Below are 25,704 nucleotides of genomic sequence, written 5' to 3' on the forward strand. Positions count from 1 at the left end.
CAGCAGTCACATGCCTCGAAAGAGACTGCTATGCCTCCCAAATGAGCAGGACGTGGGCCAGGCCAGCGAGCATTCCTCACGGTCCAGCGTTTTCCACTTCTCCCCCAGTGCCAGACTCAAGGGAGGGACAAGTGCCTACAGCCAGCAAGTCCCAGCCCCAGAAAGCCAGAGGCATCTCCACAGTAACACCACGGCCACAAAGAGTGACCAAAGCATCCGTTAAGTGCCCTGCCCCGTCCACCCCAGGAGTCTCTGCCCATCAGCCCTGAGGCCCCCGTTCATCTGCTCTCCTACCCAGCACTCAAGATATGCTTCTTCAAGCCCACCCACCAATACAAAATCACCCACCCAAAGTAACCTGAAGTCAAATGTCCCACAATAAGCCCTAAACAGGGAGCTAGAACTCCATGCTCTCCTGCCTTGTTTTTATAAGGGAAGTGTCACAAGAACGTTTCATTCATTAAAATAATTTCTGTAAACTCTTTCAGAATAATAAAATTCCTTTTCCTTGCTTGAGTAGCATTTCAGGTGGAAGGACTTTTATTTCAAGGCACCATAAAATGATAGTCTAAGAACACCTCTGCCTCCACATGTGAAAATCGTTTAAAAAAAAAAAAACAGGAAAAAAGAAAAATACCGCACGGCGATCGTGGCCATCCACGAACTTTTGTTAATGTGACTGTTCAACAGGACGTGGGTTACAGGGGGCTGGACACCACTATCATCATTGACAACCTTGGAACAGATCCCCTGCCGTGGCCCCGGGAGGGCAGAGGGATGAACTGAGCCCAGTGGGGCGGGGGACCCCCTCCAAAACCAAAAATCTCCTAAGCGTGGCAGCTCGAGCGTCTCTCCCCGCTCCTCCTCCTGCACCTCCTCACTTCTCCTCTTCCTCGCTCAGGGTGACATTCCCCTGGAGTGTGGACGTCAGCTTGGCTTGCAAAAGAGCCGCTAATTTTTTGGATGTCTTTTTGAGAAAGGCGCTGCCCGGGTGGGCACTGTTCACGTGCAGGTACAGGTCCTCCTGGGTGGGGCCCGTGTAGCCACAATCCTCACAGACGTAGAGCTTGTCCCGGCGTTGCTTGTAGGCGTACTGTTGCTGCACCCCGTGGATTTTCTTCAGGTGGGACTCCAAGGAGCAGCGCTGGGTGAAGGCTTTGTTGCAGATGTCACATTTGTAGGGGCGAATGCCTGCAAGGTCGATGGGCAGACACATCACCAGTTGGTCACGGCCAAGCCACAGCCTCCCAACCGCGAAGCCATTTAAAATCGTGATACACAACCCGATAGCAGAAAACCAAACCACCTGATTCAAAAACGGGCAGAGAAATTGAATAGACCTTTGCTAAAGAAGGCGTGCAAAGTACCAACAGGGACATGACAAGGTGCTCGATGCCATTGATCGGCGGGAAAATGTGAATCACGACTGCACTGAAATGATCACCTCACGCCTGTTAGAATGATTATCATCAAAGACAAGAGATAACAAGTGTCCTTGAGGATGTGGAGAAAAGGGAACATTCGTGCACTTTTGATGGAAATGTAAACGGGTACAGCCACTATGGAAACCAGTATGGAGGTTTCTCAAAAATTAAAAATAGCACTACCCTATGACCCAACAATCCCACTTCTAGGATATATATCCAAAGGAAATGAAAACAGGATCTCAAAGAGACACCTGCACACCTGTGGTCACTGCAGCATTATTCACAATGGCCAAGATATGCAAACAACCTAGGTGTCCATTAACGAATGAACGGATAAAAAAAGATGTGGTATATTTATACAATGGAATATTACACAGCCACGAGAAAGGAGATAGATGTTTGCAACATCGTGGATGAACCATGAGGGCATTATGTGAAATAAACCACATAGAGAAAGACAAATACTGCATGGTATCACTTTTATATGGAAAAATCAAACGCATAGGAACAGAGTAGAAAAATGGTTGCCAGGAGCTGAAGGGTAGGAGAAGTAGGAGAAAAAGGAAATCAGCATAGGGAGGGATTCAACATGAGGAAAACGATTCAGGCAAGACACAAAGTGTGTCCACAAAGGTTCACAACATCCACATGAGCAAACATAAAAAGGGATGCAAACTTGGCAAAGAAACACCACGTGGCTTTGGGAGGAAGAGCTTTAGTCTTCCCACTTGTATGCTTCAATGTTTTGATTTTATAGTGGGCAAAGTAAACCTTGTTTTTATTCTAGTTGCAGTTTTCCTGGAAACAGACCCTGTGACAAAGATTCCAGTAGCACCTGTGGGTGAGTGAAGAAGCGAGGGACAGGAAGGAGCCCTACAAGGTGGGGATAGCAAGGCAGTCACTGCTGTAGGCAGCCGGAGTCCAAGTGCACCAGGCAAGCTCAGGGAACAATGCAGAACCCTCACCTCTGAGTCACCCCCCCACCCCCCGCCCTCCTCCAGCAGCACTGTCTAGGGCTGCCTCTGGGTGGCACTGATTGTCCCTCCCTGTCCTGTGCCAGCAGGAACACCCTCAGGCAGAGTTGCAGGTGTGGGCAGTTGCTACGTGGATAGGTGTGCCCAGAAAAGGCAGGAGCCAGGGGCGTGGGCTGGACATGGGTGGCATCTGCTATAGGTATGAAAGCATTTCCAAATTGGATCTCACGCTGGCCTTAGAATCGGGCTAATCTTAGCGGGGCTCGCCTTCTAGATGGAGAGCTAACAGGTGCCATATACACCAGGGAGCTCAGCCTCATCAAAGCACAGGCCTTCCTATTTCCACCAAGAGCACTCATCCTGAATGTGAGGTTGGAATGTCACACAAGCAGCGGTAAGGGCGGGCCCCACTTAGGCTCTAAAGGAGGAGATCCTGGTTGTAAAGGAAGCACAGTGTAACATAACCTGGAAGCCCGGGAGAGGGCGCGCATCGTGCTAGGGGTACGTGGAACAAAGAGGGCGGCCACTACAGTCAGACAATCTTAGAGCCCAGAGGTTAGCAGAGCTATCTCCTACAGGAACCCCCAAAGCCTCAGATGCCAAATTTAAGGGTATGCCAAAAACTCATCAGTCAAGGTAAAATAATATTTCGGGGCACCTGGGTGGCTCAGTCCATTAAGCGTCTGACTCTTGATTTCAGCTCAGGTCACGATCTCTCATTTGTGAGACTGAGCCTTGTGTGGGGCTCACGCTGAGCAAGAGCCTGCTTGGGATTCTCTCCCCCCCGCTGCCCCCCCAGCCCCTCCGCCCTTCTCCTGCTCACACAGGTGCTTGCATGCGCTCTCTCTCTCAAAACAAATAAACATTTAAAAAAGGTAATATTTCAAAAACCAAAACACATTAAAAAAAATCCATATGAACAAGTTATCAAAATCCTAAACAGGGACAAGACCCAACAATGCTGTACAGGACCCGGAGGCAAAAGGAAGATGTGAGCCCTATGTAGGTGTTTTTGTGTATTTTTTAACTGGTTATTCTTTTCCCCATAATGTTCTAATTGTTGAAGAAAAATACTAAAAAGTTGAAAAGTAGCTGTAATTAAAACTCACGTTTTAAAATGTTTAACTATTTTTTTTAGACAAAAATGAAATTTATGATGATTTTACTATCCTGGCTTCAATGGAAGCAAACTTACCCAGAGATATTTTCAAAATCCACTTTTTTAGCTTCCCAAACATCGTGAGGATTTTCCCATGCTGGTGCTTACTGTTCAGCTTCACTCCTTTTCAACAGCACCATGGTGTGCTGTTGGACAGCTATACCCAAATGCTATCTTTCCCAAGCCAGAGACAGACTGCCTTGTACAACAGGGTTCCAACGTGCGCTTCCCGGACTGACAGTCAAATCACATTACCTGAGAGCTTGCTGGAAATGCAGAGTCCCAGGACCCACCCCAGACTGAATTGAATGTGGAGCAGTGGTCCTCAAACCTAGGGGGCTTGTCACAACACAGATTCCTGGCCCCACCGCTGGTGTTTCTGGTTCTGGGGTAGGAACGCACTTCTAACGCGTTCCCAAGTGATGCTGAAGCTGCCTGTACTGGGATCTCTCAGGGAGTCACAGCTCCCAAGCCATGCCAAATTAGGCATGACCAAAACAGAAGCAGGAAGAAACAGAAAATTGCAAGGAGACTGAACACATAATCCAAAAACCCCCAACAAACCGAAGTCCAAGACCAGACAGCTTCCTAGGCAAATTCTACCAAATTAGGCGTCAGGACTGCACTTTGGGTGTCTGAAAGCTGCCCTCCCCCCAGTATTTTCTCTTCAAGGCTAAATGTCCCCACTTCTTTAATGGTGGCTTGTGGAGGGGGCTGAGAGAGCCCCTTCCTGTTCATGAAGTGCACAGATGATAAAGGAAGTTGAAATGGAAGTTGAAGGAAATTAAAGTAAGTTGAAATGGAAAAAAAGTCTCTCCCACCCCCATCCAAGCACTTGAATGAACCAAATCCCTTTCATGAAGCATATCCTAGAACACTCCTGTGAAAAAACTGTGGGGTCAATGCAATGGTGAGCTGTTACTCCAGTCTCCTCAAGCAGAGTGCAGGCCTATGTTATATTCCACACATTCTAGAAAAACTGCCAGAAGTTAAGAAATTCCTTCATAATCCTTGGCATTTGGAACATAATAGGTGCTCAGTAAATAATTTTTCAACAAATGAAAGAACGAACCCTTACCATCATGGTGAAGGAGGAGTCACAGAGGTTACTTCCTCGGAGCTAGTCTTCTACAAATTTAAGGAATAGGGCTGTTTGGGGTTTCATGCTTGCGCCATAGAGGGCTTTGTGTTTCATCAGGCCTTCTGAGCCGGGACAGCAGCTGGCAGATCAAGCAGCCAACCTGATTTCAAACCTACAGCTCATCACAACAGAAATTCACCCAGAGACCAGTTACTCAACCCACTACTGTGTTAAAACATCCAAACTAAATATGTGGAAAGGGGAGCACACTTACCCCAGGCAAGCTCCTGGACCCCGGGGAAAGGACAGATTCTTCCAGTCCTGCTCTAGGAGGCCTGGCCCCAGCGGTGACCCAAAAAGGTGATCTGAAGCGGCTGCCGACCAGGGTTTCACCTGATCCCTGCCCCCTGGCAGAGGTGAGAGTGCCAGGAACCGGTCTCCTTGCCCTGCATCCAACAGGTCACCGAGCACCTTCCACGGGCAGAACACCCAGCAAGGTCTACACAGCAAAGGCTACAGACTGCAGAGTCCTACATCACCCAGATGACAGAGAAAATGGGGATGGCCGCTGTGGTGGAATTTTCCCAGGGAGGGTGGGACGTGAGCCTAGATCGGAGGACCGGTGACTCACAGACACGGAGATGGATGGAAGACAGCAGGTGCCGAAAGCTCTAGTTAGGGCAATTCTGACTTTTGCACACCTGCTCCTCCTCCCCTCTCTGCAAACACCACACTCATCCCTCACTCACTGACATTGTCATGCAGCAGCCCCTGGGTGACCCTTTTAAGGCTTGGGAACAAACCCCTTCCTCCTGGAGCCCCCGCCCCCCGTGAACTTGGTGCGGTGGGGGTGGCTGAGAGAGGAAGGTGGCCAGAGAGGACCCCTGGGCAAGGGGGACCGATGCTAAGTCCCCCCTGACTTTGGGGCCTCACCCACCTTAGTGCTCTGGAGCAAAGGCCAACCTTGTTCATGTCTGGAGTGAGATATCAGAACTAGAAAACACCATGCCTGCTCCAGACATCAGTAACTCACTAACACCCACACAGCAAGAGTCCAAGGCCACACATCTCCTACTCATTATGTGAGCCCATGAGAGATGGCCGAATCCCACCGAGCCTCAGTTTCTCCACCTATAAAATGGGGATAACATTCATACCCCCTTGTTAGGCTGCTCTGAGGATTAATCAAGACATCACATGCAAAGGGCCTGGTGCGTATTAACATATTAACATTAAGTACTCGGTAGGATACAGCTTCAAGAGTTTACAATACAGCTCAAGAGAACACAAATATGCTCTACTCATTAACTGGCTGGTGGGCACATATGTAGTATTTGTCTATACGCTGTACATATACACACACACACACGCTGTCCATATATATATATATATATATATATATATATATATATACATACAGGTATATACACTTTTTCTATTTGCAAGCACTTGGGAATGTATTGTTATCTTACAGTCGTTTGAAAAAAAGGGGATGGGGTGGGGGGAGAGGGGAAAGTGGGTGATGGGCATTGAGGAGGGCACTTGTTGGGATGAGCACTGGGTGTTGCATGGAAACCAATTTGTCAATAAATTATACTTAAAAATAAAAAGAAAAGAAAAGAAAGAAAAATTTTTAAAAAGGGACAATTTTTTTTAAATGTGGGCATTAGGTGTCTGGTGCAGAAGAAGCGTGCAGAGAGACCTCCTTCACTGTCACTTTTTGAAGGTTGTGCTGTAAGGCTTCTACTACCTCATCCAAAAACTACTTCATTGGGTTATCCAAAATGGTTTCCTGTCTTCAAATTTCCTATTTATTTATTTGTTTGTTTTTGAGAGAGAAAGCAAGAGTAAGGGGCAGAGAAAGAGGAAGAGAAAGAGAAGGTCAAGCAGGTGCCATACTGTCAGCGCAGAGCTCGACACAGGGCTCGAACCCACAAATCATAAGATCATGACCTGAGCTGAAATCAAGAGTCAGATGCTTAACCAACTGAGCCATCCAGGTGCCCCAAATTTTCTATTCCTATTACTAAAATAAAGGTTCACATCACACATCTCCAAAGAAAATTCTTTGCTACTGGTGCTTTCTGCTTGCTCTCCTTGCTGTAGCTAAGTGCTCCGTTATTGAACTTTATATAAACATGAACTTGTGGGAGTGGATATCTAGGGCAACCTCCTCTGGAGGCAGTGTGGTAATGACCACAAAATATTGTAACGTCGTCTACCCTTTGGCCCACATTAGGGAAACTATCTACAGAAAGATTCACACAGGTAGACAAAGGATGTACAAGAATATCGATGGCAGTCTGACATTTAAAAAAGAAAGGAAGAGAAAGAAAGAAAGAAAGAAAAGAAATGAAGGAAGAGAGAAAAGAAACAAAGGAAGAAAAGGAAGGCAGGGAGGGAGGAAAGAAAAGAAAAGAAAAAAGAAGAAAGGAAAGGAAAGGAAAGGGAGAAAGAGAAAAAGGGAAGGAAGAAAGGAAAGGAAAGAAACTTTGAGATGGTGTTTGTTGATGGTGCCTCCGTTTTTGAAATTATGTCAAAATCTCATATTTATTTTTTAACTTTATTTATTTATTTATTTTGAAAGAGACAGAGACAGCACGAGTGGGGGAGGGGGAGGGACAGAGAATCCCAAGCAGGCTCTGCACTGTCAAACACACAAACTATGAGCTCATGACCTGAGCTGAAATGAAGAATCAGACGCTTAACTGACTAAGCCACTTGGGCGCCCCTTCATCTTGTATTTAAAAATGCTCTGATAACTATTAAAGACAGTTAAGGTATGTCTACCTGTGCAGATATATGAAACAGTGTCCAAGATATATAGGGCATGAAAAAAGTTATGTGTGTTAAAAACTTGGAAGTGAAATGGTGGTTTGCTTTCAGGTGTGGAACTGGGGCTTGGAAGGGGGAGGAAGGCTGACTTTTTTCCTTTCATTTTTTGTTCCCTTTCGTATTACTTTTTTTTAGCTAAAATGTAAGTCAAAATAAAATAAAGCAGACATTCTGATGAACGAAAGAGGTGATCCCACAGGACAGCATTCAACTCCCTAGGGGTGGAGTTGACTTTATTCTTTGGCAGCCATCTGCCCCACTCCAAACTTCTCCCAATCTGCATTTTTCCCAACTAGTCAATCCTTCCCTGTAGGCTCCAAACAAAGACACCATTGTTTCCTCTTCTTCAATCAAGATGGGATTTGTTTGCCTTCCAGTCCCTCTCAATGTGGTCTGATTGGAAGATAAGGCCAGAGGGCGTCCCAAGGGGTGGGGCAGATACTGCAGCTTTGGCCAGTGCCCCCCTCCCCACTTCCCTGACCTCGAGAATCTAAATTCCTTTGCTCCTCTCCCTGGAACTCAGAAGCTTCCACAGGAACGACAGGTGCCTTGAACGGACTCCTTCATTTGAGTCATAAAGTTATAATCAACATGGGTTATACGCCATGGCACCCCCCCCCCCCCCACAAAGGCTGCACTGGAGACCCCACGGATGCCTGTGTCCTTTTCAAGCTGCTTATAGTGGCTCATACTTTCTGGTCTACATTGGCTGGAGACTTTTACAGAATGAGTAGCCATTTTCCAAACAAGAAAAATAGAATACTTTCAATAAAGGCTGTACTTGTCAGAAGAGCCTGGTGCACCTGTTGGGAGCAGTAAACAATGCCCAGACCGCACCTGACACGCCGTAGCCCTCAGTGTGGTTCTGCGTTCCCAGCAGGCTCCCAGGTGGTGCTGGTGCTGCCGGTTCAGGAGTAGTGAGGGTGGGCACTTGGTGCGGAGTCTGGCACATGCAAATACCGGCTATTAGTTTTATTCTAGAATACAGATCTCCCCCACCAAAAGCAAACCATTTCCTTCCATGGATGGCCATTCTTAGGAGGCATCCCAGCTGGCTCAACCTAAACACTTAAACAAATCCAAAAGAATCTTCTCTAAAAACAGGCCCATGATGTTTTTCACAGGCTGTGAACTAGATGTGCGTTCGTTTCTTTAAAGCTCATGGCTCCCTCTCTCCATTCTGACCATAATCTCCCATGCTGGCCTCAGTGGTCCTGTCAACCCCACTTAAATACCATGGTTTCCTCCACTATGTGCGTAGAAGGTGCTGCTGGTCCCCTACGCTGACCCCCTTTTCTGAGCTAGTGCTTCATTCTCTATCTATCATGTGTGTGGGTAGCTAACAGCTCCCGGCTGTCCCCTTCTCCAAGGAATGGGCACTGGGCAATTGACATCTGAGCCAAGGGGAAAGGCAGCCCTCAGCCAATGTCTGACATAAAAGTGCCCGCCACTGGCCTATAGTGCCATTCACACCCAGAACCCCCGTGGGACCGGGCTGAGGCCAGACTCCCCGTGAGACCACCTCTCTGCTTCCCCCTCCCTTCCAGGTTTCGTCTGACAGCCCTCCCTCAATAAATCATTTCATAAGAATCACCATCTCAGAATCTGCTTCTAGGGAACCCGACCCAGGACAATTTGGATTGAAAAATAGCCCCTTGTTTGCTGATCTACTTCCATGAAATGTTACACAGGTTTTTTGCACCAGTTTCTGTCTCCCAACCTTGAATCAGATGTCATTTGACTAACATCCCCCCTCCCCATCACACACACACACACACACACACACACACACACACACACACCCTCTGAGTTACTTTTTTCTTGGTGAAGTCATCCAAAAAAGACATCTTAATCTTTTCTTTCATCCACTTGGATATTAAGTAAGACATTTACAGGCTCCGGTTTCCCTGGGTCTCTTCCGAAATGTCTCCTGTTCTGAGTCTTTCCTTGGATGCCCTGTCCCTCTTAGCATGTGACAGGAGATGTGGGGGAGGATGGATTAATCCTGGTTCTCTATGCCACTCTCTTTGCCCGCCTCATCGATACTGTAGCTACAATTCTCAAAAGAAGGGTCCTGAGATCCCAGATACATCTTTAGTCATGACTGGGGGTGCAGGGGTGGCTCAGCCGGTTGAGTTGTCTGACTTTGGCTCAGATTATGATCTCGAGGTGAGTTCAAGCCCCACATCGGGCTGCTGTCAGCGGGGAGCCCACTTTGGATCCTATGTCCACCCCCACCCCCCCACCCCCGCCCCTCTCTGGCCTTGTGCTCTCTCAAAAATAAACGTTAAAAAAAAAGTTTAAAAAAATTAGTCATGACTGGTCTAATCAGCCTGTAAGCAAACATACCCTTCACTCAACTGCTGTCTGCTATACCTGTGTTAACACTGTCCACATCTTTGCTTCTGGTCTAAATACATTTACTTGTAACAGTCAATAGCAAAAATCCAACCTTCATCTCTCAAACAAGACCCGAAACTGCAGACTTCTGTTAAGATCTTTTGGAACCAGAGAGGTTGTTCACATGAACCTTAAAAATGTTTGAGGGGTGCCCGGGTGGCCCAGTCAGTCAAGCGCCAGACTTTGGCTCAGGGCATGATCTTGTGGTTCATGGGTTCAAGCCCCACGTCATTTAAAAAAAAAAAATTTTTTTAATGTTTGAGAATCCCAAATTTTTGCTCTTTTTACTGATTCATGGATTAACCCTTTTGTAAAGAGCTCAAGAGATGGCAGGGTGGCCCCTCACACCAGGACCTTGGTCTGCTCCTCCAGGTCCTGGCATGGGGATGTCCCCACAGCCAAGACTCCTTTTTCAGTTTGCTACCACCTAATTTGTCAGTAAGCCCTTTCCTCCCTCCTCATTCTGGTCCATTATTACCTGGAGGCACATCTCCAGCAGCAAATAAACCAGGGCAGGAAAAACAGGTTCAAGACATTTTCATAATTCTATCTGTTGATCACTTTAAGACTCAAAATTAGGGGCGCCAGGGTGGCTCAGTCAGTTTGGTGTTTGCCTTCAGCTCAGGTCATGATCTCGCGGTTCACGAGTGCGAGCCCCGCGTTGGGCTGTGCTGATAGCTCAGAGCCTGAAGTCTGCTTCCGATTCTGTGTCTCCCTCGCTCTCTGCCCCTCCCCCATTCACACTCTGTCTCTCTCCCTCTCAAAAATAAATAAACATTAAAATTTAAAAAAAGGAAAAAAAAGAGTCAAAATTAGGATTTAAAAATTTTTAAGTCATTACCTGTAGATTCGACCTTATAGTCAGGGCTGTCCAACAGAAATTAAAATGCAAGCCACTTTGTAGCCTTAAAATGTCCAGTAGCCTCATTAAAAGCGGTAAAAAGAGAACAGGTGAAATTAATTCCAACGATATATTTCGCTTAACCCAACGTATTCAAGATATTCCCATTCCAACAGGGAATCAACATTAAAAACCGAGATGTTTTGCATTCTTATTTTGCATCAAGTCTTCAAAATCTGGTATCAGTTTTCCACTTATCGACACGTCTCAATCAGACCAGCCACATGTGGGGGGGGGTCTCACCCATTACATGTGGCCTGGGGCTGCTGTGCTTTTTACCTTCTAGATGCCCCCCTCCCAGAGGAGAAACCGTGAAGCTCTTTGGGAAGGCCCTGGGTGGAAGGCATTATTATTCACCAATGTCAGCAATTTTCAGCCCCTCCCGGGGTCACTAGAAATTTCACGTTTGAGGATCAAGAGACAGAGGAGCTCAAGAGTCGGAGACACAGGCCATCTTCTTTCTTGCTCACCGTGGGCATCTTGGCACCATTGAACACACACACACAGACTCCTCTGCGACCTGCTAAACCCCAGGCTGCAGTGTGCAGTTTCTGCCAGGCCCAGGTGTCCCTTTATCTCACCTTCCTGCAGAGCAAGCAGGCTTCCAGAAACCGAAACGGGGCAAGGCCGGTGAGGCCCCGGTCTTGGGGAGAAAATTGGGGACGGCAGCGGGAGGCAAAGGGGACAGACAAGGGGACTTACGGGAAATAGAGGACCATGAACTTCGGCACCAGCCGGTCTGGTTCCCAATTCCACCATCCATGGTTATCTGACCTCCCTGAACCTGGTCTCCTCATCTATTAAGTGGGCCTAATTGACTCCTTGGGGTTGTATGAAGTAATAGATAAATGCTGAGGGCCCAGCATGAAGGAAAGTGGCTACTTGTAGCTCGCTGCCATCTGAGGAAGCTGAGTCACCCTCTGTGGGGACTCCCAGTCTCTGCCGAGTCACCCTCCTTACTTGCGAGCCCTTTTTCTCCCTTAGAGGACATCGTCAACACCCCACCCCAAGCCCCCAGCCTACCACCAGGTCATCTCAGTTCCAGTAATGTCAGTGGCTTCCAGCATCTCTCTGTTGGAGGAGATTCCCCAGGAGACACCGGAGACCTTCAAGGGGCTGGGGGGGAGGAGCTGCCTAGGACCTGAGGGTCCCAGGATGGACCCCCATCAAGGAGGGATGGGAGTGACAGGATAAATCCCCCAGCTTTCTTGCCCCTGGAACAATTCTGTGGTACATTCTACGTGGTTCTTCAGAGGACCCCCAGTGGGGTTGAGCCCCAGGTGCGCACGGTGACACCCTGCTCAATAGCTTGCTCTTATTGGCTGTCTTCCCCTCCCCACCTCCCCTCCGTAACCCCTCACTATGCCCCCTGAGATCACCCCCAAAATAAACCGCTTACACCCAAATCCTTAGGTCAGGGTCTGCAACCCAAATTAAGACACTCGGCACCTGCAAGGCCCTTCCTCCCCGTCCAGCTGTGGAAATCTGGCTCATCCTTCAAGGTCAGCCAAAAGACACCTCCTCTGAGAAGCCTCCCTGATGCCCTGTCAATGCACGTGCCAGGCCTCCCCACTGGCATACCTATGCTACTTTTTCTTTTGTTTGACACCTCTTGTTTTTCTCATGTGACAGTCAGATGTCTGATTTCTCCCCAGGTTGGCTGAGCTCTCCATGAGCACAGAGGGGAGTCTAGGGCCTGTCCCACAGCAAGGTCTCAGGAAACCTCTGCCAATTATTTGAACTTTTGCTACTAATAATATTTAATATTTACTATGTGCTTACAATTATTGCCCTGAGACCTCACAATTATTATTTTAGGTTACAGGTCCCAAAATTATGCCCATTTTAGAGATGGACAAACTAAGGCCAAAAAAAAAAAAAGATAAGTAATTTAGATACGGTTGCATAGTCAGCTAACTCAGATCTGTAGCTTTTAATCAGTACGTGACTGGGTGAATTTGCAAACTCTTCTCGGAGAAGCAGTCCCTGATATTTCCATTAATGGAGAGTCAACTCGGTCACAGATGAGGCAACCCCACTGGCTCACTGCTTATTCCAGCTGAAGGTACTCACAGCCAGCAACGCTCCCTGAGACTCTTCACTCTGTCTTAAAGGCCAGGGTCAGGGAGTGACCACAGCGCCCACCAGGCAAGTTTCAGAAGAACAAGACCGTGTCCTCAAGGACATCCTCAGACAGAGATGGAAAGCCGAGAAACAGTCCAGAGCAACCAGGGACAGAGGACTGAGTGAGTGGCCCCCAATCTCCTCCAGCCCCTCGGGTCGGCTGTCTACGAAGTCAGATTGGTAGCTACCCGATGAGTCCACCTATAGCCTTGGGTCCTCCACCCCCTGCAGGACTCCCCACATCCTACAGAATGCTCTGCCACCCCAGAGAACCCTCCGCCCACCCCAACCTAAGGTGCCAACCTGACCACACAGAGATCAAACTTGAACTGATTCACTGGTGCTAGGGACTAAAAAAAGAAGCCTTGTATCCAGCCCGGAAGAGTACACACCATCGGATTCCATTTCTATCATGCCCAAAACCAGGCCCGGTAATCAATGCTGCTACAAGTCACACTAGTGGTGCCTCGTGGAGGGAAGGCGATAGTGACAGAGGGAGGAGCAGGAATTCTGGGCACAGGGCGTATGGTAGCCCTCCTTACCCGGGGGTTCACTTTCAGTGATTTCAGCTACCCGTGGTCCACTGTGGTCCGGAAGTAGACGGTCCTCCTTCTGACATAACATCAGAAGGTCAGTAGTATCCTAACGCTACATCACAATGCCTAGGTCATTCACCTCACTTCATCTCATCACGTAGGCATCTTATCATCTCACACATCACAAGAAGGGGGAGTACAGCACAATAAGAAACTTTGAGAAAGAGAGACGACATTCACTGAACTTTTATTACAGTATATGGCTATAACTGTTCTATTTTATTACCAGTTATTGTTGTTAATCTCTTATTGTGCCTACTATATAAATTAAATATTATCGTAGGTATGTATATATAGGAAAAAGCATAGAATATGTAGGGTTTGGTACCACGTGTGGTTTCAGGCATCCACTGAGGTCTTGGAACGTGTCCCCATGGATAAGGGGGTACTGCTGTATTCTGTTTCTTGGTCTGGGTGCTAGTTATATGGGTGTGTGTTCACTCTGTAAAAATTCCTGAACTCATCAAACTACATGCTTCTGATTTGTGTGCTTTCCTGGATGCAAAAATCCACTTCACTAAAGGTTTTTTAAAAGGAAAAGAGAAACTTTTGAGTATTCCAGCCCACTCTCTAAGGTGGGGGACACTCTTCCCAGGCCGGGCAAACAGCTCACAGCCAGCAATCTAAGAACAAAACACTGTGATAGGAGCTATAAAAGAAATCTGAATACACAGGATCGGAGAAGGGTCCTGTGTGAGGACTGAGGAGGGAGGAGTAGACATTTTCCCATCCCACCAAGATGCCAGAGGAAACCCCAAACTCTGAAAGGGCTTGAGGATCAGGAGACTATATATAGTAAATTCTATGAGGCTATAGGGAGAATGGGTCATGACCAGGTTGGGGTTGAATGGTTAGGATGGGATGGGTTGAAATGAGATGAAATTAAAGAGGATGGAGATGGGATGGGGAGGGGTTGGGGGGTAAGGGGTGGGGCAGGGAGGGGGTGGGATGGGATGGGGATGGAATGGGGATGGAGACAGGACAGGTTGGGATGGGGAGGGGTGGGGTGGGCTGGGGTGGGCTGGGGTGGGCCAGGATGGGATGGGACCGGACCGGAATTTGAAAATGGAACCCGGATTGTAAAGAGCTTTATATGAAGCCCATCAAGATGAGGAGTTGGGATTTCATCTTGCCCAGAGTTGGAGAATTTTTAGCAGGGCAGGGGCACCCTTAGTATTGTCCTCAAGGGATCCTTCTGGCCGGTGTGGAACTATGGGCCTCAAGGAGAAGCCTAGAGGCCAGATGTTTCTAAATTAAACTAACAAGATTTTACCCAGTCAGATGGGCCAGAGGAGAGCCGAATGGGCACTCCCAGGATTCTCTGTGAATTGAGCTGGTGAGGACCTAGATCCATGCTCAAGTCGGGGAACTCCAGAAGGTCCAAGGGAAGGAAAACACTTGCCCGCTTCACAGAGGAGCTGAGCGTTTCCTCCTCTTTCTGAGCTCTCAGGACCTGATTCTGAGACAGCTCACACCCCAACAAAGGAGGAAAAGACACCACCAGTGGGACCACAAGAACCCATTCTAGCAGGCAGCCGGACGAGGGCTGAATGAACTATGCCCCCCGCGTTGCACCAGACGTCACAGCCCAGAACGCTTCCAGCCAGGGATCTGTCTTAAATGGCCCCAGAACTTGGACCATCATCACATCTCTTACAGAGGCAAACAGCCTCAGAAAAGGGGCTTGCCTGGCCCACCGCAACTCAGCCGGCTGGTGGCACAACCAGGAGCTGGACCGAGATGCACTGGCCCCAGATGCCCCATCCTGCAGTCTTTCCAGAAATATGACACTGCTCCAAGCTCCCGATTTAGTTCTTTGGTGGAGAGGGAGCAGGAGCTCTGTCGGCCAGAACAGCGAAAGCAACCGCGAAGCACACGCCCCTTCCTCACCTGTATGCGTGCGGACGTGCCTCTTCAGGTCAAAGGTGTCGTTGAAGCCCTTGCCACAGAAGGTGCACAGGTGTCTCTTCACCTGGTTGTGGCACTTGAGGTGGCGGTTGAGCATGCGCTGCAGGCGGAAGCCCTTGCCACACAGCTCACAGCTGTGAACCGCCGGGTCGCTGCATGTGCCTGTGGTGAACTGGGACAGAGAGAGGGGGGGTGAGGGCCCCGGCGCAGGCGGGCACCCCCAGTGGGCTCAGCCCGGAGCCCACCTCCCCGTGTGGCCAGGCTGCGGCTCCTGACCCCTAAGAACTTCCAAGCGGGTTTTGGGGAAGGTGAAAGAGATCACTGGCTGCTCCTCCCAGCATTCATTCTCCCCTTCTTCCTGAGAACAGACTTCTTCTTTTTTTAAAAATTTTATTTTGAGAGACAAAGCACGAGCAGGGGAGGGGGTAGAGAAAGAGGGAGAGAGAGAACCCCAAGCAGGCTCCCCACTGTCAGCACAGAGCCCGATGTAGGGCTCAACCTCACAAAAGAGAGATCATGACCTGAGCCAAAATCAAGAGCCGGACACTTCACCGACTGAGCCACCCAGGTGCCCCCCCCACACACACACTTCCCTTCACCTTAGAACAGACTTGTGTTCCCTGCCCCCAGCTAAGTGTCTATACTTGCCAGCCTGATAGCAAGTCATGGCCGCAGGATGGGCAGGCCAATGAAAAATACACTCCTCTCTGGGGGAAGATGGGGCCCTCTTCCTCCTTTTCTCCTTCCTGCTGGCTACACCTCCAACTGCCCCTTTGGACCATGACAGGGAAGCCAGTGCTGAGGATGGAAGAGCAGAAAGAAGGGAGTCCAGGTCCTGATGATGTCATGGAGCCCGCCGTAGAGTCCCCAAAGACAGCCACAATCCACTCCTTCCTCCCCGCGCCTGCATGCTGCTCTATTCATCAAGAGACGGAAACCATTTCCTCTCCCCTGGGATGGAGGCAAGTTCTAGGTCTTAAGAGACTTTGCAGCTTCTATATGTTCCCTCGTGGAAGCCAGCTGCCATGTAAGATGTCCAAAGCCACCATGCTGTGAGGAAGCCCAAGCAACCGGTGGCCAGTGGCCAGTGGTCCGGTGGCGTTGGACAGCAAGGCCACTCGGAGAGGCACTGATGTGCCAGATATGAATAAAGCCTCCCTGGACCTCCTGGCCCAGCCCATGGCAGCCACCGGCTAAGTGACTCTGGCCAGTGCTACCCACAGAACTGCCTGGCCATGCCCCAGCTCCTGATCCACCAAAGTATCAACAACTAAAATGATCATTTGGGGAAGGGACTTGGTCAGGATCCCACAGCTGCATTATCAGCAAAACAATAACCAAACCCCAGGCCCTGGGCTCCCAGTCTTGTGGTCCATCAACCATGCTGGCCGCCTCTAAGGAAGAAAATTGAATCTATAATTAAGTGGTGAAAAACACCAGATCTAATATATTCATCAAAGGTTTCTTAGTTACCAAACCAGATCATTTAGAAGCTTGATCCAATTGCTCTACTACTTATAAAAGGGCCTAATAACCTTATTTTCATACAAACATCATTAGCAGGAAGACTTGGTCCTTGCCTGGCTCCACACACCTCCCTAGCCTCCAACACCAACCACCCCTCCACCCAGGGTATTGCCCTCCACTGAGACCCAGCTCAACTGTTGCCTCGCTGATGTAGCTAGCTTTTCTGCAGCTTCTGCCCAAAACTGGTTTCCTGTACCCCTAAGACCAAGGCCCTTAAACCCCAGCGTGCACACGGATCCCCTGGGGGGCTTGTTAAAACACAGGTTCTGATTCAGGAGGTGTGGTGGAGTCTAGACGCGGCATTTCTAACCAGCTCCCAGGAGATGCCACTGTGGCACAGACCATCCTTGAGACATGAGGCAGTTCAGTACTTGATTCCACTACTTCCAGAAGGTTCCATCATGCACAGATGTTTCATCATAGTTCATCTGGTTTCCTCGACTAAATGCCTTTGCAGAAGCCAGGAAGTGTTTGTGCACATTTCTGCCCCCCACACCCCAAGCTCAGACTCAGGCCAGTGCACAGCGTGTTGATGGGCAATGGCTCACAGGTGGCAAAATACAAAGAGACTTGTAGAAGGCACAAGACCCCAGAACAGGGTTTTTCGGTCAGCCTCCTTGTCTGCTTGGAGCTTAATTTGTCTCAGCTGACACTGGAGTGCCCTCTCTGCAACAGGCCCTGTGCTCAGAGCTGGAAGCAATACAGTCACCAGGATGACATCCCAAGAAGCTGCCAGTCTAGTAGGGAAGGAGATCAGTCAAAAGGCCCCTGATATCTGGGAAGCCCAAGGGCACAATGGACACCTCAGAGAGGCACCTACCCCAGACATAAACTGTGAGGGAAGGCACTTCCAGAGGAAATGAGCTCCTCAGCCAAAGATGAGGAGGAAGAGGAGGGCAATGGCAAAGAATATTCCAGAAGAGGGCAGTGGGAAAGAGAGAGACTGTGTGTGGTTCCACATGGCTAGCCTGAGCCATAGAGCTGTGGTAGCAGAGCAGGGCAGTGTCCTCCTTGGGGCTCTACCTCAAAAGGCAGAGGGGCCCCTGGAAGCTACAGTGGAGGACAGCCTCGGGGGTTGGGTTGTTGACCCAGTGGGTAACCATCCTGGGCCTCCAACTCCCACGTCCCACCTCTGCCCTGCATCCCCCAAAGAGGGTTGGGCCTGGCATTTGTCCTGAGGGAGACCCAGCTGAGCCCAAGACTTTCCTATTTCTGTCGCCAGGACAGGTCAGGTCTTCTCCTTGCCCAGAAGTCCCCATTTTGGTAATTTCAACCCTTGCAGGGATGTGAAAAGACTAAATATGGCCCAAGTCTTCACAAACTGAATACCTGGAGCTCCTTGAGGCCATGTCTACACAGGAAAAAGGCCATTGAGAGCTAGCAAGTGCCTAATAAAGCAGAACATAGACAACTGACCCAGGTAATTTGATTAAGAATGTGCAGAAAGCTAGAACTGTCTTCCTGCAGAATGTTCTTAAGGACTTGCCAACTTATAGTCCAAACCCGAACTCCTGTTTACTTTCTATTACAGTCCCAGATGAAAACTTCAAATCACTGGCATTATTTTGCTTGAAAAGAATAAAATCTTGAAAGATAGAAAGGAGATTAGTGACATTTTGAGGGAGTGCAGGGCCAATGGATCATCTGAGCAAGCTACAGAATGCCTTTTAACACAGGAGAAAACATGATAACGGGGGAGGAGACTGAGGACTAACCGCCCTCCCCCAGTCCAAGGGGGAGTTTCCTTCTGGTTTTCTTGGAACAAAATAGAAATTCTCCAAATGTGCCTCAACAAAGGCAATTTTTTCACTTCTCCACCATCATATACATCCCCATTCCACATGATGGAAAACTGAGCCAGCACCCAGGGGTTCATTTGAGGGAATTTCCCTAAGGTGCACCCTCCAATCCCTGAAGCACTGTCTGCCACCTCTCTATACCTATGACCAATCCAGCACCCAGACATTAACAAATTCTATTTGAAGCCTTAAGAGAGCCTTGTTGAAAGATCTAAGATGAACTAATGGCAAAAGATCATGGCTGAAGAAGCCAGCTTCTGCCAGACTGTTTCACTTCTCAGAAAGGAAGGAATATTTGTAGGATAAATTCCTAAATGTGAAATTTATCCCACAGAGTGTATTTCACACATCAGGTACCCTGAAATTCCATCTGTAACGGCAAAAGGCCAGGAAATACCTATATGTCCGTCAAGAGGGACTTTTAAAAGATGCTAGAACCATATAATCAAAACAGCTAGAAAAAGGAAAGAGTATCAGCTGCCAGACACATGAGTGAGCCCTCTGATGTCCAGCCCAGTCAAGCCCCCAGAAGACTCCAGGCGGCTGCCATCTGACCGCAACCGCAAGAGAAACCCCGGGCAAGAATGGCCCAGCTAAGCCCAGTCAATCCTCAGAACTCGAATTCAGAATAAATTAAACTACTAAATTTGGGGTAATTTGTGAAAGAGCAATGCGTAACTGGAACAGTAAGAGATGTAGCACATTCTCTCCAGAACATCAGATCTGCCACATTTCCTAATGTTCTCTCCCAGGATGGGCTGCAGGGTACAGACAACACATCTGATTCCTGGAATGACATCTCATGGGTTAGAGGGCCAGCAATCCCTCCCCAGGTCACACGTCAGCTCACTGGGCCATCTTTACAATGTTTATGCACGTTTTTTGGTTTTGTTTTTTTTAATGTTTATTCATTTTTGAAAGAGAGAGACAGAGAGAGACAGAGAGAGCAGGGGAGGGGCAGAGAGGTATACACAGAATCCAAAGCAGGCTCCAGGTTCTGAGATGTCAGCACAGAGCCCGACGCAGGTCTTGAGCTCATGAACCTCGAGATCATGACCCGAGCTGAAGTCGGATGCTTAACCCAATGAGCCACCCAGGTGCCCCGTACACAGGTTTATACCTAACACTGAACCTCCTAAAAGTTCAAAATAAGGTTAACCAGTCTTACCTTGTTACTCTGCAAGTAGACCCAAACTAGTTACATCTTGGCTATCTTAGTTACAAAATGAGAGTGCAGTGAACAGACAAGAAATGCTGAGAATCAAATAAAAACCCAGACCGGCTGTCATCTATTTGCGAGATGTCATTTAATACCCCTGAGCCACAATTTCCCACGTGTAAAAATGATAAAATGGCAAGGCACCTGGCTGGCTCAGGTGGTAGAGTGTGCAAGTCTTGATCTCGGGGCTGTGAGTTTAAGCCCCGCATTCGTGTAGAGATTTTTAAAAATGATAAAATGGTATTAGATGAGCCATCTTCAGAAGTATGAGGATCTGAGAGCACAGTTCTTTTCCTTTTTCTTAAGTTCAAGCCCTGATCCACCACTTACAGTCTGTGGGACGTAGGCAGGTAACTCCCCCTCTCTAAGCCTTAATTTCATAACCCATAAAATGTGGACAATAACTATATTTGCCTCTCAGGATTATTAAGGAATCAAATAAGAAAAGCTACTTAAAAAGGACCTGATGGTCAATAACTTGTCACTCTTATAGACCAGTTCCAAAGTTCTGGGATCCTAAGTAAAAGGTAATTGGTCAAAATCCCTTGACTCTCCATTGGCCTTGTGAATTTTCTCTCTGATTGGGAAAAAGAAGAGAAGTGACCTTCAATGTGAGCTGCCAACTCCCAGTCCTTCCTCCACGACTCTGAAATCCAAAAATGCTCTGAAAACCAACATTCTCACATATCTCGTGTTAGCAGTAAAACTGGACCTGAGCAGACATGAAGCTGTGCAGACTTGATCCCATTGGGGGTCAATATTCATGTGTTTTGATATGGAAATTACTAACATGTTTAATTATAGGCTACTGCTCCAGACCTGCCAGGGTGGCATATGCACCATGCCACCTTCTGGAAAAGCTTGACAGTCTCACCCTTAATCCAAAAGCAACACTTTGCAAAAGGCTTACTAATGAAATGGGGAAGCTACCGTGGACAGTGGGAGAGGACATCAATCTGGACATTAATTCAGGGCAAGAAAGAGGAAGAGAGACTGAGTGGTTCTCCAACCCCATGGCTGGGCGCTTTCTTGCTTGCTGTCCTGTTTTCTGCAGGACCTTGGCTTTCATTTTAAAAAACACACAAGGTTCCCCTCTAGTTCTTCTTAAAAAAAAAAAAAAAAAGTCTTTGCAGTAAAAACAAACTGATCATTGTATCAGGGCTGTGGAAAACGTCAGGAGTGTCGGGGGAGGTAAGGACTTAGGCTGGCCCCCAACCAACTTGAAAGCTGGCTAAGGTCACTTACCTGTCAAACTTCTAAACCAAAAAAAAAAAAAAAAAAAAAAGAAATGAAAATCCTTTATTGTCTGTTGATGCTTCCACCAGACAAGTCTATTAAAGTATTAATGGTCCTATTTCCTGTGGGAGAGTACTGCGTCCAGGCCACCTTGTGGGGGCCGTTTGGACAAGATTTCCAACTGACACATTTGCTATGCTTCAGCATTAACACATGCTAAGCACAGAGCGCCTGGCTGCCTCCGTTGGTAGAGCACGGGACTCCTCATTTTGGGGTGGTGAGTTCAAGCCCCATGTTGGGCATACAGATTACTCAAGAAACAAAACAAAACATGCTAAGCATATTGCCCAATTCCTTTGGGACAAAAAACTCCCTCCTGGTCCCTGTACCATTTCTTTAGACTTCACCGCTCTGCTATATGGTAGAATGGAGAACCTTCTCGAATGCGGAGATAATGAAGAGTATCCTTAGAATCCAGAAAAAACTGAGGTTCCAAGAGATCTAACCTGCTCTTGGTCACCTGACTTATCGGTGCGCACACTGAGATTCTGGATGTGGCCTGCTGTCTGCAAAACTTGTGCCTACACTTCCCCTGGACAGGCCCACGGGTCTGGGCATGATGTGGGGGAAAGGGAGGGGATGAATCCTATTGTTTGTCTCCTATCACAGCTTCCTGTCAGACCATCAATGCTAATGGCTGTGGTGTCAAGGATACCTCCTACAATGCAATACAGCAACCCTAAAAAAATAAGGATCCTTGGGTTGAGCTTTGCTACTAAAAACTGTGATAAATTCAATGAACACACCTCCCGCCCCCCTCCCCCCAGGGCTTTACCTTTCTTTCCTTGCAAATGAGGGGACTGGACCACACAAGCTTTAAAGTTCTCTGTAGTGGATCCTTTGGATGGACACTCTTCTCAGCAACTATTTCTACTTTTTCTGGTGCGCCTTCCGGTACTGCAGAGGCTAAAAAGCTACAAACTGCATTTCCCAGACCCCTTTACAGCTACAGGTTCTAGATGTCACTGGGGTTCCACCAATGACCCACACTATCAAGAGGTTTGAATCTGGGCCTGAGTTAACTGGACAGAGGCAGGCACATGGCAATCACTCTATACTCTGCATCAGTCGGTAGCCATAGAGGCAGAAGGTGGACCTCCCTTGGTGGCCCAGTTCTGCAGTGTGGCTCTGGGAGTTCAATCCTGGTTCTTTGTCCATTTACTACCCTATCATTAACCATTCTCAGCTGAAGCTAACTACAGTGGTTTCTGTTGTCTGCAGCTAAACCCACTTCACCTATGTTCAAATTAAAAGCTGGTGCAATTAACACTTACATGGTTCCCCCATTCCTTTTCCCCCTTTTAATTAATCTGGCCTTTTTTGAGCATCTAGTCCAGATATTTCCCCAGATTTACATTTTCTTCTCACCTATTTTCCTCCAAATGCTGTCATTTACATCTAGGGACTGTTGATTCCTTCTTCCCCACCTGTACTTCTGTCCTATGTTGACCTATGTCCTGCTATGAGTCAGGCATTACTGTACCAGGTGCTGGGTATACAAAAAGCCCAGGAGGAATGTTCCTTGCCTTTGGTGGGTCTAGAGTCAAGAAGAGGAGCCTGGTCAGCCAAATGTAAGGGACATGGTTAGTGAGTTACAATGGGGGTGGGGTGAGGGGCATCCAATTCTGTCTTATGAGATAACAGACAATAGGTAAGGAGTTAGGGACAGAGCTATGTTCTCTTCCAAAAGCAAATGGATGGGTTTTTTAAAACTACTGAAATCCGTGATTCACAACATATTTAAAAATAAACAAGTTGGCCATAGCTATAGAATTCTGGTGACCCAACCGGTTATCTTGAAAACTGGTAAATAGGGGCGCCTGGGTGGCGCAGTCGGTTAAGCGTCCGACTTCAGCCAGGTCACGATCTCGCGGTCCGTGAGTTCGAGCCCCGCGTCAGGCTCTGGGCTGATGGCTCAGAGCCTGGAGCCTGTTTCCGATTCTGTGTCTTCCTCTCTCTGCCCCTCCCCCGTTCATGCTCTGTCTCTCTCTGTCCCAAAAATAAATTAAAAAAAAAAAAAAAGAAAACTGGTAAATAAAGGGAATCTTATCTGGCCTTTCCTGAATGAACTGTCTCACTGGGAACCAAACAGCAGATGAGGCAAAGTGTATCTCTGTACAAGAATATCAACTAATAAACAAAGGACAGAATATCACAACCCCTAATAACCTACAATATTTAGACCCTGAATATCAACAACTGCTGACATCACAGAGAGACAACCAAATATTATGTGCTTTCCGGATGTTAATAGGTGCCCCCCACTGTGACAGACTATTTAGCTAAAACAAATACACCTGATCAGACACCTAAAGCAGTGTTGATAGAACTTTCTGCAATGAAAGAAATGTTCTAATTTGTACTGTCCGATACAGTAGCCACTGCTCACACATGGTTACTAAGCACCTGAAATGTGGCTTGTGCAACTGAGGAACTTAATATTTAATTTTACTTAGTTTAAATTTAAATTGTCACACGTGACTTTCGCTACTACACTGGACAGTGCAGCTGCAGAACCAACTACCCACATTTAAAAAAAAAATTTGGGGGTGCCTGAGTGGCTTAGTCGGTTAAGCGGTCGACTTTCGGCTCAGGTCATGATCTCACAGTCCGTGAGTTCGAGCTCCCCGTCGGGCTCTGTGCTGACAGCTCAGAGCCTGGAGCCTGCTTCAGATTCTGTGTTTCCCTCTCTGCCCTTCCCCTGCTCTCTCTCTCTCAAAAATAAAGAAACATTAAAAATAATTTTTTTAATTAAAAAAATAAAATAATTTTTTTAATTAAAAAAATAAAATAATTTTTTTTAACGTTTATTCATTTCGGAGAGACAGAACACGAGTGGGAGAGTGGGAGAGTGGCAGAGTGAGGAAGACACAGAATCTGAAGCAGCTCCAGGCTCTGAACTGTCAGCACAGAGCCCGACGTGGGGCTCAAACCCACTAACAGTGGGATCATGACCTGAGCTGAAGTTGGATGCTTAACCAACTGAGCCACCCAGGCACTCCACCCAATTACCTATTTAGAGAAAATCTAGGAGACCGAGGAGCATTAGCCTCTGTGGTGATGCATTCCTCAAAATCCAGATTGTTAGAAACTCTCCAAGCAAATTACTCATCTCTTCAATAATTAACTTGTAAGGAAATGGACAAGAGATGGGGGGTGGGGGGGAATGTGTAAATTAAAAGAGACCTGAAAGACATGTCAGTCAATTACAATGTATAGACATTGTGTGGACGGGACTCAGCAAACTGGGAAAAAAAAAAAAAAAAGTATGAATTTATGAGACAATTAGCAATGTGAACACCATTGTTAACATGGGTGTGATCGTGTACCTTGATCTTTATCTATCACAGGCACATTCTGAGTTATTTATGGTTGAAATAATAGGATAACTGAGATTTGCTTCAAAATCACGTGTCGGGCGTTAGATGTGGGCTGGATGGGCAGGACCAGCCATAGAAGAACGGTTGTTGGGGTGGGGTAACGGGCCCTATGCCTCTGAAAGTCTCCACAAATGAAAAATGATGAGAAAAAAAAAAGGAAAAAGACTACTGCACCTTCACATATCTGGCACTACTTGAAGACTCAGACTACAGAGCCAGGTAAAAGACCAAAAATACTTTAGAAGGAATTCTACACTCAGTTCCTTTTGAAGTATCCTTGGAAGAGGCCAAAGGAAGGGAACAGAAGGGGAAAAGGAGGAGATTCATTTGCTATTCTATACTTGCACCTGGGTCCCACCACCCACTGAGACAGGAAGGAAAAACATCAGTCAATTGACTGATTTCACTTCAGAGTTACTTAGTTTCTGATAAACCTTCAAAGGAAGGGCAATGGTGATCAGGGTGTCTGGGGGTCTCTGCTCCACAGCTAGATTCCTGCAAATGGGCTCAGGACAAAAGAGACTTAAAGCCACCTAGACCTGTCACGACCGCCTTCTCAGATGCACATGATCTACCCCCCACCCCCCACCCCCGAATCTGTTTGGAAAATTACTGAATCCTCAGCAGTAAAGAGACGATTTTGCAAACCGCACTGAGGCACACAGTCAGAAGGCAGACAGGCTGGGAAGAGCCATTTTCCTAACCAGCACCTAGGACTCCTTTCCAGATCCACTCACAAGCACAACCAGATTGGCAAATCCCTAGTACCCACTGGAGGCAACAAAATACTGGAAGTTAACGGAATCTGCCATCCATCACTATTAAACTAACTTCCTACTGGCAATTTATACATGCACAGAAGTGCTAGACATTCTGCAGCCCTTATTTCATCTAACCGTCACTTCTGAGAGGCTGATTCCATTGCTTTTCCATTTTACAGATGAGGGAAGTAAGACTCAGGACAGAGGGGCCCCTGAGTGGTTCAGTCAGTTGAGCATCTGACTTCAGCTCAGGTCATGATCTCATGGCTCATGAGTTAGAGCCTTGCTTCCGGGAGCCCTCCTTCTTTCTCTCTCCC

General features: G+C 47.6%; 1 protein-coding gene across 6 annotated transcripts in view; it reads right to left on the bottom strand.

Annotated features, from left to right (window-relative positions):
- Positions 1–650: 650 nt before the first annotated feature.
- OVOL2 (ovo like zinc finger 2) overlaps positions 651–25,704 on the bottom strand; it is a 30,768-nt gene continuing 5,714 nt past the window's right edge. For all 6 annotated transcript variants that reach the window (XM_019462444.2, XM_019462445.2, XM_019462446.2 and 3 more), the window contains 2 exons: positions 15,388–15,577; positions 651–1,191 (listed from right to left, as the gene is read on the bottom strand). In XM_019462444.2, coding sequence (XP_019317989.2) covers positions 878–1,191; positions 15,388–15,577 — 504 coding nt within the window. In that variant the 3' untranslated portion in view covers positions 651–877. The remainder of the gene's footprint in view (positions 1,192–15,387; positions 15,578–25,704) is intronic.

The sequence above is a fragment of the Panthera pardus genome, unplaced genomic scaffold (assembly GCF_024362965.1).
Source record: "Panthera pardus isolate Hobbes unplaced genomic scaffold, ASM2436296v1 HiC_scaffold_25, whole genome shotgun sequence".
Taxonomy (NCBI): domain Eukaryota; kingdom Metazoa; phylum Chordata; class Mammalia; order Carnivora; family Felidae; genus Panthera; species Panthera pardus.